The following is a 20,921-nucleotide window of genomic DNA, read 5'->3' as shown; positions in this document are numbered from 1 at the left end:
ACTTGTTAGATTCTGGACTAGTTCCTGAGGATTGGAGGGTGGCTAATGTAACTCCACTTTTTAAAAAAGGAGGGAGAGAGAAACCGGGGAATTATAGACCGGTTAGCCTAACGTCGGTGGTGGGGAAACTGCTGGAGTCAGTTATCAAGGATGTGATAACAGCACATTTGGAAAGCGGTGAAATGATCGGACAAAGTCAGCATGGATTTGTGAAAGGAAAATCATGTCTGACGAATCTCATAGAATTTTTTGAGGATGTAACTAGTAGAGTGGATAGGGGAGAACCAGTGGTTGTGGTATATTTGGATTTTCAGAAGGCTTTTGACAAGGTCCCACACAGGAGATTAGTGTGCAAACTTAAAGCACATGGTATTGCGGGTAACGTATTGGTGTGGGTGGAGAGTTGGTTAGCAGACAGGAAGCAAAGAGTGGGAATAAACGGGACCTTTTCAGAATGGCAGGCGGTGACTAGTGGGGTACTGCAAGGCTCAGTGCTGGGACCTCAGTTGTTTACAATATATATTAATGACTTGGATGAGGGAATTAAATGCAGCATCTCCAAGTTTGCGGATGACACAAAGCTGGGTGGCAGTGTTAGCTGTGAGGAGGATGCTAAGAGGATGCAGGGTGACTTGGATAGGTTGGGTGAGTGGGCAAATTCATGGCAGATGCAATTTAATGTGGATAAATGTGAAGTTATCCACTTTGGTGGCAAAAATAGGAAAACAGATTATTATCTGAATGGTGGCCGATTAGGAAAAGGGGAGGTGCAACGAGACCTGGGTGTCATTATACACCAGTCATTGAAAGTGGGCATGCAGGTACAGCAGGCGGTGAAAAAGGCGAATGGTATGCTGGCATTTATAGCGAGAGGATTCGAGTACAGGAGCAGGGAGGTACTACTGCAGTTGTACAAGGCCTTGGTGAGATCACACCTGGAGTATTGTGTGCAGTTTTGGTCCCCTAATCTGAGGAAAGACATCCTTGCCATAGAGGGAGTACAAAGAAGGTTCACCAGATTGATTCCTGGGATGGCAGGACTTTCATATGAAGAAAGACTGGATGAACTGGGCTTGTACTCGTTGGAATTTAGAAGATTGAGGGGGGATCTGATTGAAACGTATAAGATCCTAAAGGGATTAGACAGGCTAGATGCAGGAAGATTGTTCCCGATGTTGGGGAAGTCCAGAACGAGGGGCCACAGTTTGAGGATAGAGGGTAAGCCTTTTAAGACCGAGATTAGGAAAAACTTCTTCACACAGAGAGTGGTGAATCTGTGGAATTCTCTGCCACAGGAAACAGTTGAGGCCAGTTCATTGGCTATATTTAAGAGGGAGTTAGATATGGCCCTTGTGGCTACGGGGGTCAGGGGGTATGGAGGGAAGGCTGGGGCGGTGTTCTGAGTTGGATGATCAGCCATGATCATAATAAATGGCGGTGTAGGCTCGAAGGGCCGAATGGCCTACTCCTGTACCTATTTTCTATGTATGTTTCTATGTATGTTTCTTCTTAATCAGGGCTTCAATATGCCTCGAAAACCAAGGTTCCCCAAGTCTGATATCCTTGCCTTTTGTTCTGACAGGTATATTCAAAATCCGTACTCTCAAAATTTCACTTCTGAAAGCCTTCCACTTACTAAGCACACCTTTGCCAGAAAACAACCTGTCCCAATCCACACTTGCCAGGTCCTTTCAGATACCATCAAAATTGGCCTTTCTCCAATTCTGGATCTCAACCTGAGGATGAGATTTATCCTTTTCTGTAACTGCCTTGCAAAGCGTTCCCCTACTAAAACCTGCACTGTCTCATTCCCTAATAGGAAATCTAGTATTGCACTCTCTCTAGTTGGGACCTCTATGTATTGATTCAGGAAACTTACCTGAACACATTTGACAAACTTTATCCCAGCCAGCCCTTTTACAGTATGAAACTCACAATATTGTTTCTTGCAACAGTCTATGATCTCTGTCCAAATTTACCCCTCTAAATCACTGCAAACTGTTGGGTGGTTTATAATACAATCCTATTAATGTGGGCATCCCTTTTTTATTCCTCCATTCCACCCATATACCCTCAGCAAACACGTTCTCCAGTCTGTCCTGTCTAAGCACTGCTGTAACAGTTTCCCTGACTAGTAATGCCACCACTCACCCTTTATTCCCTTTCGCTCTATCACGTCTAAAACAACAAAACCCCAGAACACTGAGCTAACAGTGCTGCCCCTCCTGCAGCCAAGTCTCACTAATGACTATAATATCATAATTCCATGTGCTGATCCACGCCCTAAGCTCATCTGCCTTTCCTACAATACTCCATGCATTGAATTATACACAATTCAGAACATTGGTCCCACCATCCTCACACTTTCAACTCCCGACTTTGTATGTAGGTTTAACAACATCTCTGAGGAATAGCCACTATGTCTGGCCACTGTTGATATGAGGAAGCCAAGGTCAACCCACACAAAGCTGCAGAGCCTTACAATGTACCTGGCCATGTGGTCAGAGACTGTGCAGCCAGTTAGTGAACATACTCACTGACATTTCCAACATCTCCAACATATCCCTGGATCAAACCACTGTACCTGTAGGTTTCAATGCCCAAGAAGCCGATTGTATCCTGCCCCAATGCCCCATGGCGTCAACATCAGTAATAATGAAATGCTTTGAGTGGCTGGTCATGAATTGCATTAAATCCTGCCTTCTGATCAGTTGAACTCCTGACAGTTTGTATATTGCCCAAATTGTTCCACTGATGATGCCATAGCCTCTGCCTTTTACATAGCCCTGTCCCAACTAGACAATTGTACTTGTTATGCCAGAATGAGGTTTCGAGGCACTTGGAGACTAATGATAAAATAAGTCAAAGTAATCATGGTTTCTGTAGAGGGAAATCTTGCCTGACAAATCTACTAGACTTCTTTGATGAAGTAACAGGCATGGTGGACAAGAAGAGGCGATGAATGTCATTTACTTGGATTTTCAGAAGGCATTTGATAAGGTGCCACACATGAGGCTGCTTAACAAGATAAAATCCTATGGTGTTACAGGAAAGATACTGGCATGGATAGTGGAATGGCTGACAGGCAGGAGGCAGCCATTGGGAATAAAGGGGCCTTTTCTCGTTGGCTGCTGGTGTTCCTCAGGGGTCAGTATTGGGACCACTATTTTTCGCATTGTTTGTCAGTGATTTGCATAATGGAATTGATGGCTTCGTGGCAAGATTTCCGGAAGATACAAAGATAGGTGGATGGGATAGGTAGTGCGATTGCAGCAGGACTTAGACAAATTGGAAGAATGTGCAAAAAAGTGGCAGATGAAAAACAGTGTTGTGGTCTACTATCTACATGGGGAGAAGGTTAAGTGTGCATCAGAGGTGCAGGAGGACTTAGGAGTCCACATGCAAGACTCCCAAATGGTTAATTTACAGGTTGAGTCTGTGATAAAGAAGGCAAACACAATGTTGGCATTTATTTCAAGGGGAATAGAATATAAATGCAGGGAGATAATACTGAGCCTTTATAAGACACTAATCAGGCTGCACTTGGAGTACTGTCAACAGTTTTGATCTCCATCTCCCAGAAAGGATGTTGTCATTGGAGAGGGTCCAGAGAGGAGGTTCACGAGGATGATTTCGGGAATGAGGGGGTTAAATATGAGGACCGTTTTCGGCAGCTTTGGGCCTGTACTCACTGGAATTTGGAAGAATGCGGGGGGATCTCATTGAAACCTACCAAATGTGGAAAGCACTAGATAGGGTGGATGTGAAGAGGATGTTTCCTGTGGTGGGGAATCTAGACCTAGAGGGCACAGCCCCAAAGTTGAGGGGTGACCCTTTAGAACAGAGGTAAGGAGCATTTTATTTTAGCCAGAGTGTAGTAAATCTGTGGAATGCTTTGCCACAGAATGCAATGGAGGCCAAGTCTGTGGGTATATTTAATGCAGAAGTTCGTTTCCTGATCAATCAAGATATCAAAGGATACGGTGAGAAGGCAGGTGTACGGGGTTGAGTGGGGTCTGGGATCAGCCATGATGGAATGGCAGAGAAGACTTGAAGGGCTGAATGGCCTAATTCTGCTCCTATGTCTTATGGTCTAATGCAGTTCATAGACTTAAGTTCTGCTTTTGATACAATCATACCCCAGAAGCTGGTGGGAAATCTGTCCATGTTGGGTTTCAACCCATCCCTCTGTGACTGGATCATCAACTTCCTGATGAAGAGAACATAGATGGTCTGTATTGGCAGCAGCATCTCTGGCTCCATCATGCTGAACACTGCAACCCCTAGGGCTGCATGTTCAGCTTGCTGCTTTCCACACTGCTAATGCACGACTGGACTGCCAAATCACATCATTAGGTTTGCTAATGACACAACAGTGGTTGACCTCATCAGCAACAATGAAGAAACAGCATGTAAAGAGGAGTTACAGCAGCTTGTGGACTGGTGTAAAAACAACGACCTGTGTCTCAACAGGGACAAGGCAAAGAGAAGGCTGTGAACTTCAGGAAGGTGCAGGCTGACCATCTCCTACTGCACATCCATGGCTTTTCCACGGGGAGATTCAGGAGCACCAAGTTTCTTGTCGTGACCAATTCTAACAATCTCGCCTGGTCCCGTACACCATCCCTTTAATCAAGAGAGCATTGCAGTGCATCCACTTCCTGAGGAGGTTGAGGCAAGTGTGACTCCTTGCCCCCTCCCCTCCCCACCCAATCTCAAGACATTTACTAGAGCACCACTGAGAGTGCCCTGACAAGCTGCATCACTGTCTGACATGAGAATTGCAATGCACCAGATCGCAAGACCCTGTAACGCATAGTGAGGAGTGCTAAAAAACATCATAAGGGTCTCTCTCCATCCCCAGTGAGGACATACATGAGTATCCAGGATTGTCAAAGACACTTCCCATCCTTCCCCCAATCTCTGTGACCTCTTGCTGTTAGACAGAAGGTACCGCAGCATAAAAACCAGAGCTGTTAGGCAAGGTAACAGTTTATTCCCCCAGGCTGTTAGGCTAAAACCCTGCTGCCACCCGCACACGTATATACCCTGTCTAAATGCCTGGCTGCCTCACACCCTCACCCATCACCAACACACAGACACACTCTCATCCTGTACAGGTCACTTTTCATCTTTTATTGCTGCTGTTTTACGACTGTTTGTTTTATTAGAATAGTGTCAGTAACATTACACTGTCTCACATAAACGTGCACCTCACACTTTATGTCAACCTGACCATCTTCAGGCCTTGTCACTCAGGGACTTGTGCTAATATTATTTAGTGATTGTGTGTGCTGGATTGTAACTACATGTGCTGTGTGTGACTCTGTGTGCCCTGATTGCAGAAGAATAAGTTTTTGTTTAGTTGTCTATGTGTCTATGGTTGAATGAGAATCCACTTGAACATGATTGAATACTGAGGATTGGAAGAGCCCTGTCAGATCGGTATTCAATAGAATGATGCTATCCCAGTTCCAAACAACTCGTTTTGCAGACAGGCCTTCCTGCAGGGGATGGAATAGGATATCCTAGTGGTTTGAATGAAACTCTTTACTTACGATGGGAATGAGCCTTGGATAGAAAAAGAACTGTGTGCCAACCACATCCATTGAAGTAACCAGCAACCGCTGAAAGCTTCTCTCGTCTGTAGCAACATCAGGACTCCCGAGTAAAACAAAATTCTTCAGGAGGCAGTTCATGTAGACAGGAAGCAACTTCATGGCCTCTGGAAGGATGAGCTGACAGACAATACAAAAACATCCTTAAATGAAAAACATCATTTTATATGAGAACACAGACTTCTATTTCTGTTTAACTGAGCAATAATTACTTCACAATATAGTTATAATTCACGTCATGAGAAATAGAATGACATCTGCCTGCCTGCATGCAAGACTGTTAACATTGACAAGTGTTCTGAAGTTTGTCCAAGATGAGTACTGTACACAACTTGCAAGTAGCCTGCTGACATACTGTGGAACATGAAGAAATGGCAGATGGAGACTAACCCGGCCAAATGTGAAGTCTTGCACTTGGTAGGTCAAATGTAAAGACACTACAATATTAAGGCCACGATCCTTAAGTGTTGATGAGGGATCATGGGGTCCAAGTTCATAGCTTCCTGAAAGTGGCTACACAGATTGACAGGGTGGTTATGAAGGCAGTTGGAATGCTTGCCTTCGTTAGTCAAGACATTGAGTTCAAAAATCAGGAAGATATGTTGCAGCTTTATAAAACTCTAGTTAGGATGCACCTGGAGTACGGTGTACAGTTCTGGTTCCCCCACTATAGGCTTAGAAGCAGGTTCAGAGAAGGTGTACCAGCACGCTGCTTGGTTTAGAGGACGTGTGCTATAATGAGAGGCCGGACAACCTTGGGCTGTTTTTTTCTAGAGTGTCGGAGGCTGAGGGGAGACCTGATAGAGGTTTATAAGATTAACAGAGGCAGAGATAGAGTAGACAGACAATTTTTTTTTCCCAGGGTTGAAATGTCTAATACCAGAGAGCAGGTGAGATGGGGTATTTCAGAGGAGATGCAGGGGCAATTTTTTTTTTAACACAGCGAGTGGTGGAAGCCTGGAATGGGCTGCCTGGGGTGATGGTAGTGGCAGATACATTAGGGACTTCTAAGAGGTCTGTGAGGGAAATGGAAGGATAGGAACATTGTGTAGACAGAGGGAATAACTTAGTTGCCCATTTCATTACTAATTCAATTGATTCGGCGTAACATTGCAGGCCGAAGAGTCTGTGTCTATGCTGTGTTCTATGTGAACAGGGAAAATAGAAAGCACCTTCATGTCTGGCTACATGTGCAAAATATACAGCCAAGGATTCCAACCTTGTCACCCCCTCAAAAAATGCACAGCTGATTTCCTGCTCCTCTCAAAGATCCACAAGCCGGTTGAGATCAGGGAAAGTTCCGGATGATTCGGATGAAGCCAGTATAGATCAGGAAAAGTTCAGCTATGCACAGGATGATTAGGTTGAAGAAATAGGTCTTTCTGGATGGTTCAGAAGAGCAATCACTTCAGCTTGATTCTGTCCCACAGAATGTAATTCTTGCCACCTTGATATTATTCTCTGTAAATTCAGTCTCTTCTCACTTATTTCTGTGATAGTTTAACTGTTGGTTTTCCCTGCCCCAAATAGCTCTTTTTCAGCATGGACGCCAACTTGTCTACACCAGAACAATCTAAGGGCCTTCCACTTTACTCTAGTGTTGTATACCTAACCCCTCAGAGGAGGTTGTGCTGTTCATCAATAAAATGGCCATGGTTGATTTCAAGGCTAGGTGCTTGGCCCAAGTCACAGCGGCAATGGTATCCTCAAATCAAAACTTCCTTACATAACTTCAAAATCATTCTTTTTACTTTTACTTGATAATTCATCCAATTTGTGCGTATTCAGAAAATACTTCAAAGAAAGTTCTAAAAAAGCATGCCACAGGAAGAACTAATAAATGAATTAAATTCCCTTTCAAAACTGAACATGACATTCAGTTCAATATTAAATTTGGAGGGCTAATTATAATACTAATTGAAAAATTTGTCATAAAATTCAATTAAATTCTATATTATAACTGTTGGTAATTATTTTGCATTATTATGTTTAAAATCCTCATTATTGAAAATAATATTTAAGGAAAACTGTTAACTTCTGGAAAATTGTAAACATCACTCCACTCTTTAAAAAGGGAGGGAGGCAGAAGAAAGTATGTTATAAGTAAGTTAGCCTGACTTCAGAGGTTGGGACGATGTTGGAGACCATTATTAAGGATGATGTTTCGGGGTACTTGGAGGTGCATGATAAAGCAGACCACGGTCAGCATGGTTTCCTTAAGGGTAAATCTTGCCTGACAAATCTGTTGGAATTCTTTGAGGAAGTAACAGAAAGGATAGACAAAGGAGAGTCAGTGGATATTGTTTATTTGGATTTTCAGAAGGCCCTTGACAGGATGCTGCACATGAAGCTGCTTAACAAGAGAAGAGCCATGGCATTACAGCAAAGATACCAGCAAGGAGAGCAGATTGGCTGATTGGCAGAAGGCCAATTGGGATAAAGGGGGCTTTTCTGGTTGGCTGCTGGTGACAAGTGGTCATCTGCAGGGCTCAGTATTTGGACAACTTCCTTTCACCTTGTTTGTCAACAATTTAGGTGATGGAATTAGTGGCTTTGTGGTCAAGTTTGCAGACAATACAAAGACAGGTGGAGGGGCAGGTAGTGTTAAAGAAGCAGCGAGACTGCAGAAGGACAGATTGGGAGAATGGGCAAAGAAATGGCGGATGGAATACAGTGTAGGGAATTGTATGGTCATGCACTTTGGTAGAAGGAAAAAGGGTGCAGACTATTTCCTAAATGGAGAGAAAATTCAAAATTCAGGGGTGTAAAGGGACTTGGAAGTCCTTGTACATGATTCCATGAGTGCAGGTCGGTGGGACTAGGTGAGAGTAAGCATTCGGCATGGACTAGAAGGGCCAAGATGGCCTGTTTCCGTGCTGTAATTGTATATGGTTATATGGTTAACTTGCAGGCTGAGTCACTGGTAAGGAAGCCAAATGCAATGTTAGTATTCATTTTGACAAAATTAGAATATAAAATCAAGGAAGTGATGCTGAGGCATTGGTCAGATCTCACTTGGAATATTATGAGCAATTTTGGGCCCCTTATCTAAGAAAAGATGACACTGCCTGCACTGGAGAGGAGATTCACCAGAATGATTCCAAGAATGAAAGGGTTAATGTATGAGGAATGTTTGTTGGCTTTAGGTCTGTACTCACTGGAGCTTAGAAGAATGAGGGTTATCTCACTGAAACTTATTGAATAGTGAAATGCCTAGACAGAGTGGATATGGAGATGATGTTTCCATAGTGGGTGAGTCTAGAATCACAGGGCACAGCCTCAGAATAGAAGGATGTCCATTCAGAAAAGAAATGAGAAGGAATTCCTTTAGTCAGAGGGTCGTGAATCTGTGGAATTCTTTGCCAGGGACGGGTGTGGAGGTCTAGTTATTGAGTATATTTAAAGCAGAGGTTGATAGGTTAGTCAGGGTGTCAAAGATTACAGGGAGAAGACAGGAAAATAGGGTTGAGAGGGATAATCAGCCATAATGGAAGGGCTGAGCAGAGATGATGAGCCGAATGACCTAATTCTGCTCTTGTGTCTTATGGTCTTATTGTAAAATATAATTGAAACTTCAATGCAATTGTGAATAATTGCTTTGGTCAGATGACCTAAAGCACTTCAAGCCCGTGCACAGAAATTTGATTGTGAGTGTAAACGTCTGAAAGATTGGGTTCAGTATCTTACCCACAGATTAAAACTACTCACACAGTACAAAATCTTACTTTGAACTTGCTGGTCTTTTTTTTCTACAATTAATAAATGAATATTTCAAACCACTGGTCATTTTGTTTTAAGCAGTAAGACTTAACAAATACTACATTATTACATTTCAAAGAGATTCAGTCTTTTGTCAATACTGAAATTGTTCATGACGGTCTCTTGATTATTTCACCTAAAATCAGCATTTTAGTTTTAAGTTAATAATTCTTCTTCACATTCCACTTCCTTCAATGGTTAAGCAAACAATTCTGTATATGGAATAGGACAACTCTGATTCCAAATCGCTGCAGAAGCTACCATTGCCATGCCCTTATAAGGACAGAAACTTGTTGAGTTTACTTTATGTCATCAAAGCATTTTCTACAGAGGAGGCATAAAAGCAAAAATGTGACAAGTGTGTTCAATCTTCTTTTGTTAGGCTACAGGATTATTTTACAAATTTAAATAATTAAAGCTATTTGTTGCAGTTAGAGTTTCTCAGCTGTTTGCATCTTTATGTTTGCCACTATTGCAATAAACATTTTGTATTCTAATTTAACAGGATAAGTGTCATGAAAGGGAATTTAGACTAGGATCAGAAGTAAATATTTTGCTACATGAATATTGGTTAAAATTTTTGATACCTCTTCCAGTTTAGTTGCTAATTGAATGTGTTGGTCACTGAATGTTCGAAAATCACAATGTTAAAGCACAAGCAACACATTCATACCTCAATCATGCAATAGAATGCAACATTTTGGGGTTCAGGCTAAAACAATTTATGTAGGTACATAATTACTATATTGACGATCTCTCAAACTACAAGAAACATGAAATGCTAACTTTAACTTGACAAGACAATTCCAATATACACACTGTCTATGATTTCAAGACCAACTCACCCTCATTTATATTTAACTAGCAGACGTCCCACACAGCCATGCAGAGAAAGAAATACCGATCTATTTTCTGAATGTAATAACCACCAATTTTTTTTAAAGTGGAAAAGAAACATTTTTTTAAGTGAAGTTGCATTAATTTATTTTCACATCTGATATTCAGAGGTGTAAAATGCAAGTAATGTCAGAAACCAGTCTTCAGGTACTCTAGAACTTCCCTGGAGATCTTTCTTAATAGCAGAGTGGTTGACAATCAGGATTATTATGGCATGAGACTGAGAGCCCCATGGAGTTTCAAGGTAACTAATATTTTAACTAATAATTAAGCTTCATAAAACATGATCTGATACCCAAGAATCCAGTCAAAGCTTTGTTTGAGAGAATGTTGTCATGTTTAGGATAAAGTTAATCTAGTGGCCATCTCAAACTGCAATAATAGTTTTTACAGTTTGCCACAGTCATATCAAAAATGACTGCAGCACATCAAACACCTTTGCTGCATGGACTCCAAATATTACATAGAGATAATGCAGAAATTGTGTAGAAAGTGTCTCCTGTCTCCAGAGTGACTACTTAATGTTTCCAGTTAAATGTACAAGAAATAGAATCTAATGCATTATCAACATGGACACCCTCTGAGCTCACTTCACATGCACCCAATTCCCTTTTTAACTTGTTCTCCATAAAATTGTCAGTGTTTGAGAGAAAAGAAAACAACCAGATACAAATAAACCAAGCTGGTCATAAAAAAAAGCAAAATAATATTTGTTTTAACTACTTCCTGTTCATTGTCAACCATTTGGGGGATTTTCTGGGCTTCAGCAGCTTATGAAAGGTGAGGTTATATGATCTAGGAGATGCATGTATAGAATGCTCACTTCTGGCTCTAATTTGCCTGCTTAACTCACCTGTCAAATTCAATCCCAACCCAACTACCCCTCCTCACCTTCCATAATACTTTTTCCCTTCACTCTCTCCCATCCATCTTCTCATTCTTTACAACATTTTTTCTTCACTCCCTAATACCAGCTGTAATCTTCTGATCTATCCTTGCTGAACATGCCTGCATATCCACCACCATGTCTCTTCTAATCCATATAATCTCTCAATCTCATACAATTTATTTACATTCTCATGGGACCTCTAATGTCCAACCCAATCATGTATCTGTTATCAGTCTCTGATCTATCCATGGTCCTTCTAATCTTCCACAACCTCTAATGTCCAACCCAATCATGTATCTGTTATCAGTCTCTGATCCATCCATGGTCCTTCTAATCTTCCACAACCTCTAATGTCCAACCCAATCATGTATCTGTTATCAGTCTCTGATCCATCCATGGTCCTTCTAATCTTCCACAACCTCTAATGTCCAACCCAATCATGTATCTGTTATCAGTCTCTGATCCATCCATGGTCCTTCTAATCTTCCACAACCTCTAATGTCCAACCCAATCATGTATCTGTTATCAGTCTCTGATCCATCCATGGTCCTTCTAATCTTCCACAACCTCTAATGTCCAACCCAATCATGTATCTGTTATCAGTCTCTGATCCATCCATGGTCCTTCTAATCTTCCACAACCTCTAATGTCCAACCCAATCATGTATCTGTTATCAGTCTCTGATCTATCCATGGTCCTTCTAATCTTCCACAACCTCTAATGTCCAACCCAATCATGTACCTGTTATCAGTCTCTGATCCATCCATGGTCCTTCTAATCTTCCACAACCTCTAATGTCCAACCCAATCATGTATCTGTTATCAGTCTCTGATCCATCCATGGTCCTTCTAATCTTCCACAACCTCTAATGTCCAACCCAATCATGTATCTGTTATCAGTCTCTGATCTATCCATGGTCCTTCTAATCTTCCACAACCTCTAATGTCCAACCCAATCATGTATCTGTTATCAGTCTCTGATCCATCCATGGTCCTTCTAATCTTCCACTCCAGGTCCTGCAGGCCTAAGCATTGTCACCAAGGCCTCTGATTCTGCCCTTCCTTCCATGTCTTTGTTTGCTACACCCTGATGCTTAAACTAATCAACCCCAAGATCTGTGATTGGGAAAAAGCAACACAAATGGTAATCAGGTCTTGCAGTTAAAGAAAGCTGGTTCCTGAGGGAAATAATTCTTCCATGTTTCCTAGTCACAAGAAAAAAACACCAACCAGCACCATGCTTCCCATTAATAACCAGCCTTTTTAATTGGTACTTGACCAGTGCTAAATTCCTGGAAGGCCCTTATTCCAGATTTTATAAGAATGAATTGAAACCAAATACTTTTTATGAATGAAGTATTTAATGTTGGAACCTAAAGCAACAGAACTAGAATCTATGCTTTTTCAGTTTAAGTATTTTGCTATAAGATAGATATTGCTTTTATATGAAATTAAATTGATGGTTTTGTGAAAAAGAACTAAACATTACTGAAATTATATTGCCTTTAAGGCAAATTGGAGAGGTAACTAAGAATTAGGTAATTTTATTTCAAATTGAACCATGGTACAGCAGTGGCAGGTAGCTGAGTGGCTAGTGTGACACTATTACAGCTCGGGGCATCGGAGGTCAGAGTTCAATTCCAATATCCTCCCTGTGGGATTGGTGAGCTCCTCTGGATGCTCCAGTTTCCTCCCACAGCCCAAAGAGGCACTGATTAGTAGCTTAATTGGACATTATAAATCACCCTGCCACTAGGTTATGGTTAAATTGGAGGTTGCGGAGTAGCACAGCTTGAAGGGCCAGAAGGGTCTATTCCAGGCTGTATCTCCAAATATATAAATAAATTTTAAAAAATTAGGAAAAGTTCTATGACAATAGAAATACAAATGCTCTAAATCTTGATAAATATGTCTATCACTTGTACTCACTTGCCCAGCTGATGAGGGACTAGCACAATTCTTCCTGTAACAAGCCAGAATATGAGCAGTTTGATTAACCAGAATCTCTCTAACCGTCTTCAGTGGTTGGCTTAGAATGGCTTTGTAAGCTGGATAATAAAATCAAAGCAAGAACAGTTTAAAAACTTTTCTTTCAGCAGCTTCACACAATCATGAATTTTAAGTAATATTATTATGGAACACAGCCATAATATCTGTGATAAATTCAGAATAATTATTTGTGATTTTCAAATTACCACAGGAGGAAGGATCGAGTAAAAGTGAATTTTATGATTTATACTACTACTTACTGTATTAATTTAATCCACAATTCCTGAGCAGTTGTTTATTTATCAGAGTGGTTACAATCAACAAGCAGAGAGTGCATTTTTTTTCAGAAGATAGTAGGAATTATAGCTCAACTATAATGGTATAAGAATGCTTGACGTCAAGGACTGAATTTTCACACCAACAGGATGTCAGCACAATTTGATCATTCACTTTCCATTCGGTAAAGTGCTTATTTTAGATAATACTAAAGCAATATTTCTACCAGCAACACTCTTTCACCTTGACAAGAGAAAGAAGCTTCTTTCAAAATATTTTTTCCACAACTGGTTTGTGCAAAATGTATATACTTTGTAACCATATTTCAAAAACTAAAATCTAATAATGACATATGCTTTTATATCTGCCTTTCATGTCTCTTACAGATGCTCCAAAGTACACAATGCAAACATTATTGAGTTTTGGGTTGAAAGAGAAACATGGGACATTTGCCAAGAATAAAAGTTCTTGATCTTCCCGAGATTGTGGGATCTTTCACTCTTCCTCGAGGAAGTGTGTCAGTTTTGTTTTGGTAACTCTCATCTGATAGGACATAGTATGGTACATAAACAGGCCCTTTGTCTCATCGTGTATGCTGCAATCATGATGCCAATCTAACTCATCCCATCTACCTGCACATAGTCTGTATACCTCCATTCACTGTTTGTTCATGTGTCTGACTAAATGCCTCTTATACTCTGCTATCAGATCAGTTTTTACCATGTCTTCTGGTGGCAATTTCCAGGCACCTACCACTCTGTAAAAAAAATTGTCTCACACATCTTTAAACTCACCCCCCTCACCTTATACCTATATCCTCAAGTATTTGACAATTCCTCCCCAAGAAAATAACTTTGACTGTTCACCTCTCAATACTTTACATCAGTAGCCCCCAACCTCTGGGCCGCAAAGCATGCAGGGGTGCAGCGGTAGCCGGAGCGTACCCAGCACATCTTTAAGAAAAAAGCCGAAATAAACAAGCTAATTAATTAGGTGCCACCCAGAAGCCAGTCTTCATTAGAGGAACTGAGGTGGAGAGGGTCAATAACTTTAAATTCTTCGGCATTAAGGATCGACGTTTCTCTCTCTGAAAAGTGTCAGAGGATCTGTCCTGGGACCAGCACGTAACTGTCAATACAAAGAAAGCACAGCAGCGCCTATACTTTATTAGAAGTTTGTGTAGATTCAACATGTCACCTCGATCCTGACAGCCCTGTCTCTTTTCAGCCTGTCTGGACTGGCGTTTAAATTGACCAAACAATGGAACAGCTAAAGGCTCCAGCGCCCTGGAAAGAGGAGTGAACATCATGTAGAGCAAGCAAAATCGGCAATTGCCTCTGATCTGAGCCGACATTTACATGCCGAGCGGCACCTAATTAATTAGCTTGTTTATTTCGGCTTTTTTCTTAAAGATGTGCTGGGTGCGCTCCAGCTACCACTGCACCCCTGCGTGCTTCGCAGCAACGTATCGGTCCGCAGCCCGGAGGGTGGGGACCACTTCTTTACACAGTACCGTCATGTCACCCCTTAGCCCTCAACTCTTCAGAGAAAATAATCCAAGTTTGTTCAGACTCTCCTTATATATAACAATGCAGGTAATATTTTGGTGAATTATTTGTTTACCCTTTCCATGCCTCCACATCCTTCCTTCCTATCGAGTGTAGACCAGAACTGCACACAACACACCAAATGCAGCTTCACCAAAGTTTTATACAGCTGCAACTTAGGTTTTCAATTTTTATATTCTTTGCCCTGACCAACTAAAACAAACATGCCATATGCTTTATTTATCATCTCGTCTACTTGGAATGTCATTTTCAGGGAGCATTGGACTCACAGTGATGGGTTCGTCTGAGAACAAACTGTCAATTATGACATTCCTGCTTGCTGTTCCTGAAAATTCTATTGAATTGAATTGACTTTATTTCTTACATCCTTCACATACATGAGGAATAAAAATTTTTATGTTACATCTCCATCTGAATGTGCAATGTGCAATTATAGTAATTTATAATAAATAGAACAGTCAATGTAACATAGACATACACTCAAATCAACGTGAATTAATCAATCTGTTGGACTGGTGGAAGAAGCTGTCCTGGAGCCTGTTGATCCTGGCTTTTATGCTGTGGTACTGTTTCCTGGATGGTAGCAGCTGGAACAGATTGTGGTTGGGGTGACTCGGGTCCCCAGTGATACTACGGGCCCTTTTTACACACCTGTCCTTGTAAATGTCCTGAATCATGGGAAGTTCACAACTACAGATGTGCTGAGCTGTCCGCACCACTCTCTGCAGAGACCTGTGATTATGGGAGGTACAGTTCCCATACCAGGCAGTGATGCAGCCAGTCTGGATGCTCTCAATTGTGCCCCTGTGAAAGTTCTTAGGATTTGGGCGCCGTACCAAACTTCCTGAACTGTCTGAGGTGAAAGAGGTGCTATTGTGCCTTTTTCACCACACAGCTGGTGTGTACAGACCACATGAGGTCCTCGGTGACGTGGATGTGGAGGAACTTGAAGCTGTTTACTCTCTCAACTCTAGATCCATTGATGTCAATAGAGGTTAGCCCATCTGAATTCCTCCACAACCAGTACCTTTGTTTTTGCGACATTGAGGGAGAGGCTGTTTTCTTGACACCACTGTGTCAAAGAGATGACTTCTTCCCTGTAGGCCACCTTGTTATTGTTTGAGATAAAGCTAATCAATGTAGATTCATCGGCAAATTTAATTAGCAGATTAGAACTGTGGGTGGCGACATAGTCATGGATATACAGGGAGTAAAGGAGGGGACTTAGTACACAGCCCTGAGGGGCTCCTGTATTGAGAGACAGATAGTTTCAGTATAAAGATGGAATTTTCATTCACCCATCAGAATGGATAGCACTAACTTCTTTACAATTGACAGCAACTTCTGGAGTTAAATCATAAAATTTAGAAGTTACCAATGATAGCCTGGTTTTCCACAGGATTTGTTGTTCCTCGAATGAAATTAGTGACAAGACATGGCTTTCAGAAAATCTTTTGTTTAAAAATTTCTGTTGGAAGATGTCTGTATGAGTTTTTACAATGATATACAAGTATACAAGTACTGCTCAACAACCTCTTTGGCCCTAAAAATATTCTATGCGCAAATTCAAAATTCAGTTGCTTAGAAATGTATCCTTAGCCAGTTGTTCTCAGCACCTGAAAAAGAGTTGCTGTATATTAAACACTCACCGCTTTTGAAATTGTGTTTCCATGACTTCCAAATTACAGAACTCAAGTAGAACAATTAAGTACATTTATGTTTCATGCTTAGTACAGTCATTTGAGAGAATGTTTAGACAAACAGATTTTAAAATAATTAAATTTATATTTTCCATTTTTTGAGGGGGATCTTCTGCAGTTAGGGTGCTGAGAGTGTGGAACGAGTTGCCAGCATTAATGGTGGATGCAGGTTTAATTTCAATATTTAAGAAGAAGTCAGATAGGTACAGTATATGGATGGGAGGGGTATGGGTGGCTACGGTCCAGATGCTAGTCACTGTGACTAGGCAGATTAATCACTTAGCATAGATTAAATGGGCCAAAGGGCTTGTTTCTGTGCTGTAATGTTCCATGACTCTATGACCAGTGCCTAGGGATTGCTAGACCAATGTAGTCAAGTTTCTTTGAGGACTGCAACTTATGAATCTTTATTTTATTGAAATGACAGAGACTTGTTTTTCATACGGGATCATAAAGTGAAATTTCTCCTGCAACTATTTACTGCAAAACTAAACACTGGGGCAGAGACAGCGGTGAAGGAGACCTTTACTGTGCAGCCATGATACCAATGCAAGTTTGTTTGACTTTTTCACAATGCTACATTTATAGTGCAGACACGAGGAAATCTGCAGATGCTGGAAATTCAAGCAACACACATCAAAGTTGCTGGTGAACGCAGCAGGCCAGGTAGCATCTCTAGGAAGAGGTACAGTCGACATTTCGGGCCGAGACCCTTCGTCAGGACTAACTGAAAGAACAGCTAAGACCCAGTTCAAGAACTGGTATCTTTGGCTTAGCCCTAAATTTGACAAATAGTCTGTGAAGAAAACTATTTTAATTTTGCACCAACGCATAAAATTGTGATCCATGAATACATTACTTGATGATGATTTAATAAAAGCATGTTAGTTATCTTGATCTGAAGTGAACAAGTCCTGTACTCTCAAAGGAACATCTTGATACAATGTAACATTTTGAGGTCAGCTTAATAAAATCATGATTACAGCTATTTGTAAAGAAAACGTGGTTTTAATTTCCCTTTGACATCTGGTACTTAATTTGGATTTTTTATATGTTAATCACTGAGAAGTGAGTTATTTATATATGTTAGAAACAAAGTTAACACTATGAGAAACACACATAAAATGCTGGAGGAACTCAGCAGGCCAGGCAGCATCTCTGGAAAAAAATACAGTCTCAGCCCTACCGAAAGGTCTTGGCCCGAAACAGTGACTGTACTCTTTTCCATAGATGCTGCCTGGCCTGCTGAGTTCCTCCAGCATTGTGTGTGTGTTGATTGGATTTCCAGCATCTACGGATTCTCTCCTGTTTGCACTATGAACCACATTAACTTTTGAAAGAGGATCTAGAGCTTTCCCGGATTGTATGATGAATAAACTCTTTTCAGTCTTCCAGCCGAGTACAGATATTGATTATAGTCAATGTTTTGATGACAAATTCTGCTATCTTCATCAGGGATGGTGCCTGGGCATGTCCAGTCCAGTGGTATTTATACCCCCGTAGTCTATCCCTCCTGATTGGCTAGTTCTCATCCAATAAAGTTTCTGCTGTCCCACCTTGCTTAGAATCAAATTCCAGTTCTTGCTTAGAGTAAGACCTTAGTTTTTGTTAAAATTCTTTACCTCGAGTTTTATTTCGATGGCATCCTTCATCAGGTGATCCCAAAAGCCATTGGAGCGGCACAGTGGTTTTGTGCTGTCAAAGTCAATCCTATGGCCATTGCCAATGCAGTGTTCTGCTACCGCTGATTTCTCTGGGTAATCCAAACTGATACAGCTCCTGTGTTCCTTGATGCGGGTTTCCACCATGCCAAAATATGCTGCTCCGTATTCACAGGGAATTCTGTAAGCGTCAGCCGTCCAGAGTCCCAGGTTACAGGATTCCCTGTGAATGTGGAGCAGCATATATCAGCTAGATGGGGCACATGGTGGAAACCGGCATCAAGGAACACAGGAGGTGTATCATTTTGGGGAAAAGAATTTTAACAAAGACGAGGGTCTCACTCTAGGTAAGAACTAGAATTAGTTTGTAAACAAGGTAGGAAAACAGAAACCTGATTGGATGAGGACTAACCAATCAGGTAGAATGGATGATGGGGGTATAAATACTATTGGACTAGACATGCCCAGGCATCATCCCTGATGAAGATGACAGAGTTTATCATTGAAACGTCAGTTATAATCGATACCTATACCTGGCTGGAAGCCCAAGAAGAGCTTATATTAATTTCTCTTCTCCGCTATATAAAATTAGACCAGCCAGTACAGGACTGATTTAACTGAGCTGCACTTGAATTGTAGTTCAAGGACGAAGGCTATCTATAAATATAAATATTAAAACTGAAACAATCCTTCATAATGTCCGCTGTGGCACTTAAGTAGTGCTCCCAAGCTGAAGGTGTACTTTGAGTATCTATAGCAACAGAACAAAACCCATTCAGACAGACATTCCAGTGTGAAACGAATTACTACAAACCTCCAAAATTCAGGAGGACTTTGATATATATGTACAAGGCAGTTATATATAAAGCAGTTGTAAATTTTGTTTTGTGGTAACAAATTAAAACATATTAAACTGCAATAGAATTATAGAGCATTACAACACAGAAACAGGCCCATTGCCTATCTAATGCACTGCTAGGGATGGTGGTCGAGGTGGATACAATTGGGTCTTTTAAGAGACTCTTAGATAGGTACCCAAAGCTTAGAAAAATAGACGGCTATGCGGTAGGGAAATTCTAGGCAGTGTCTAGAGTAGGTTACATGGTAGGCACAACATTGTGGGTCGAAGGGCCTGTAATATGCTATAGATTTCAATGTTCCATGTTCTAGCCCGTGCCAAACTATTATTCAGTCTAATCCCATTGATCTACACCTGGACTGTAGCCCTCCATCTATGTACTTTCCAAACTTCTCTTAAATGTTGCAATCAAACCCTCATGTACCACTTCTGCTGACTGCTCATTTCACACCTCTAACACCCTCAGTGTTAACCTATGATCTCTAGTTCTAATCTCACCCAACCTCAGAGGAAAAAGACTGTTTGCATTCATCCTATCTATACTCAGTGGCCATTTTATTAAGTACACCTGCTCATTAATGTAAATATCTAAACTGCCAATTATATGTCAGCAACTCAATGCATTAAGCAATGCAGACATGGTCTACAGGCTCAGTTGTTGTTCAGACAAACATCAGAATGGGAAAGAAATGTGACCTAAGTGACTTTGACCGTGGAATATTTGTTGGTGACAGATAGGGTGGTTTGAGTATCTCAGAAACGTTGATCTCCTGGGATTTTTCACGCACAACAATCTCTAGAGTTTACAGGAATGGTGAAAAAAACAAAATTCATCTAGTGAGTGCTCTTCTGTGGGTGAAAACGCCTTGTTAATAAGAGAGGTCAGAGGAGAATGACCAAGCTGAAAGGAAGGCAACAGTAATTCAAATAAGCATGTGATATAACTATGGTGCGAGAAGAGCATCTCAAAACGCTCAGTATCTCTGACAATCCTGAAGTGGATGGGCTACAGCAGCAGAAGAGCATGAACATAGACTCTGTGGCCAATTTATTAGGTACAGGAGGGCCTGAATAAAGTGGTCACTGAATGCATATCCCTCATAGTTTTGTATACCTTCATCAAACCTCCCTTCATTCTCCTACACTCCAGAGAATAAAGTCCTAACCCATTCAACCTTTCCTTGTAACTCAAGTACTCAAGTCCAGGCAATATTTTTTTTTATTTTTCTTGTAACTGTCTGTGATCTCTCCACAAATTTGCTCCTCTAATGCCATTGACTATTGGATGGCTTATAATCCCTTTAACATCTTCATCCCTTTCCTGTTCCTTAATTCCACCCAACTCTGTCCTGTCTGAGCACTGCTATGACATTTTACCTGACTAGTAATGACAGCCCTCCCCCCATTCTATCACTGAGTAAATGGAATCCTGGTCCACTGAGCTGCCAGTCCTGCCCCCCCTGTCTCACTCATGTCTGCAATGTCATAATTCCAGGTGCTGATCCATGCTCTAAGCTCATCCACCTTACCTATAATACTCCTTACATTGAAATAGATACAACTTAGAACATTATTCTCATCATGCTCAACCTTTCGATTCCTGTCTTTGTACGTAGGCTTAACAACTTTTTTCCACACAACTACCCCACCACCTGCCCTGCCACTTGGGTTCCCATCCCCCACAGCTCTAGTTTAAACCCCTTGGA

At 41.2% G+C, this 20,921-nt stretch overlaps 1 protein-coding gene across 3 annotated transcripts in view; it reads right to left on the bottom strand.

The window, feature by feature from the left end:
* sec24d (SEC24 homolog D, COPII coat complex component) overlaps positions 1–20,921 on the bottom strand; it is a 194,306-nt gene that overhangs the window by 16,715 nt on the left and 156,670 nt on the right. For all 3 annotated transcript variants that reach the window (XM_072253167.1, XM_072253168.1, XM_072253169.1), the window contains exons 19-20: positions 13,092–13,210; positions 5,559–5,738 (exon numbers count right to left, since the gene is read on the bottom strand). In XM_072253167.1, the coding sequence (XP_072109268.1) occupies positions 5,559–5,738; positions 13,092–13,210 (299 nt within the window). The remainder of the gene's footprint in view (positions 1–5,558; positions 5,739–13,091; positions 13,211–20,921) is intronic.

Source organism: Mobula birostris, chromosome 3, assembly GCF_030028105.1.
Source record: "Mobula birostris isolate sMobBir1 chromosome 3, sMobBir1.hap1, whole genome shotgun sequence".
Classification (NCBI taxonomy): domain Eukaryota; kingdom Metazoa; phylum Chordata; class Chondrichthyes; order Myliobatiformes; family Myliobatidae; genus Mobula; species Mobula birostris.
This window is presented reverse-complemented; position numbering and strand designations above follow the sequence as displayed.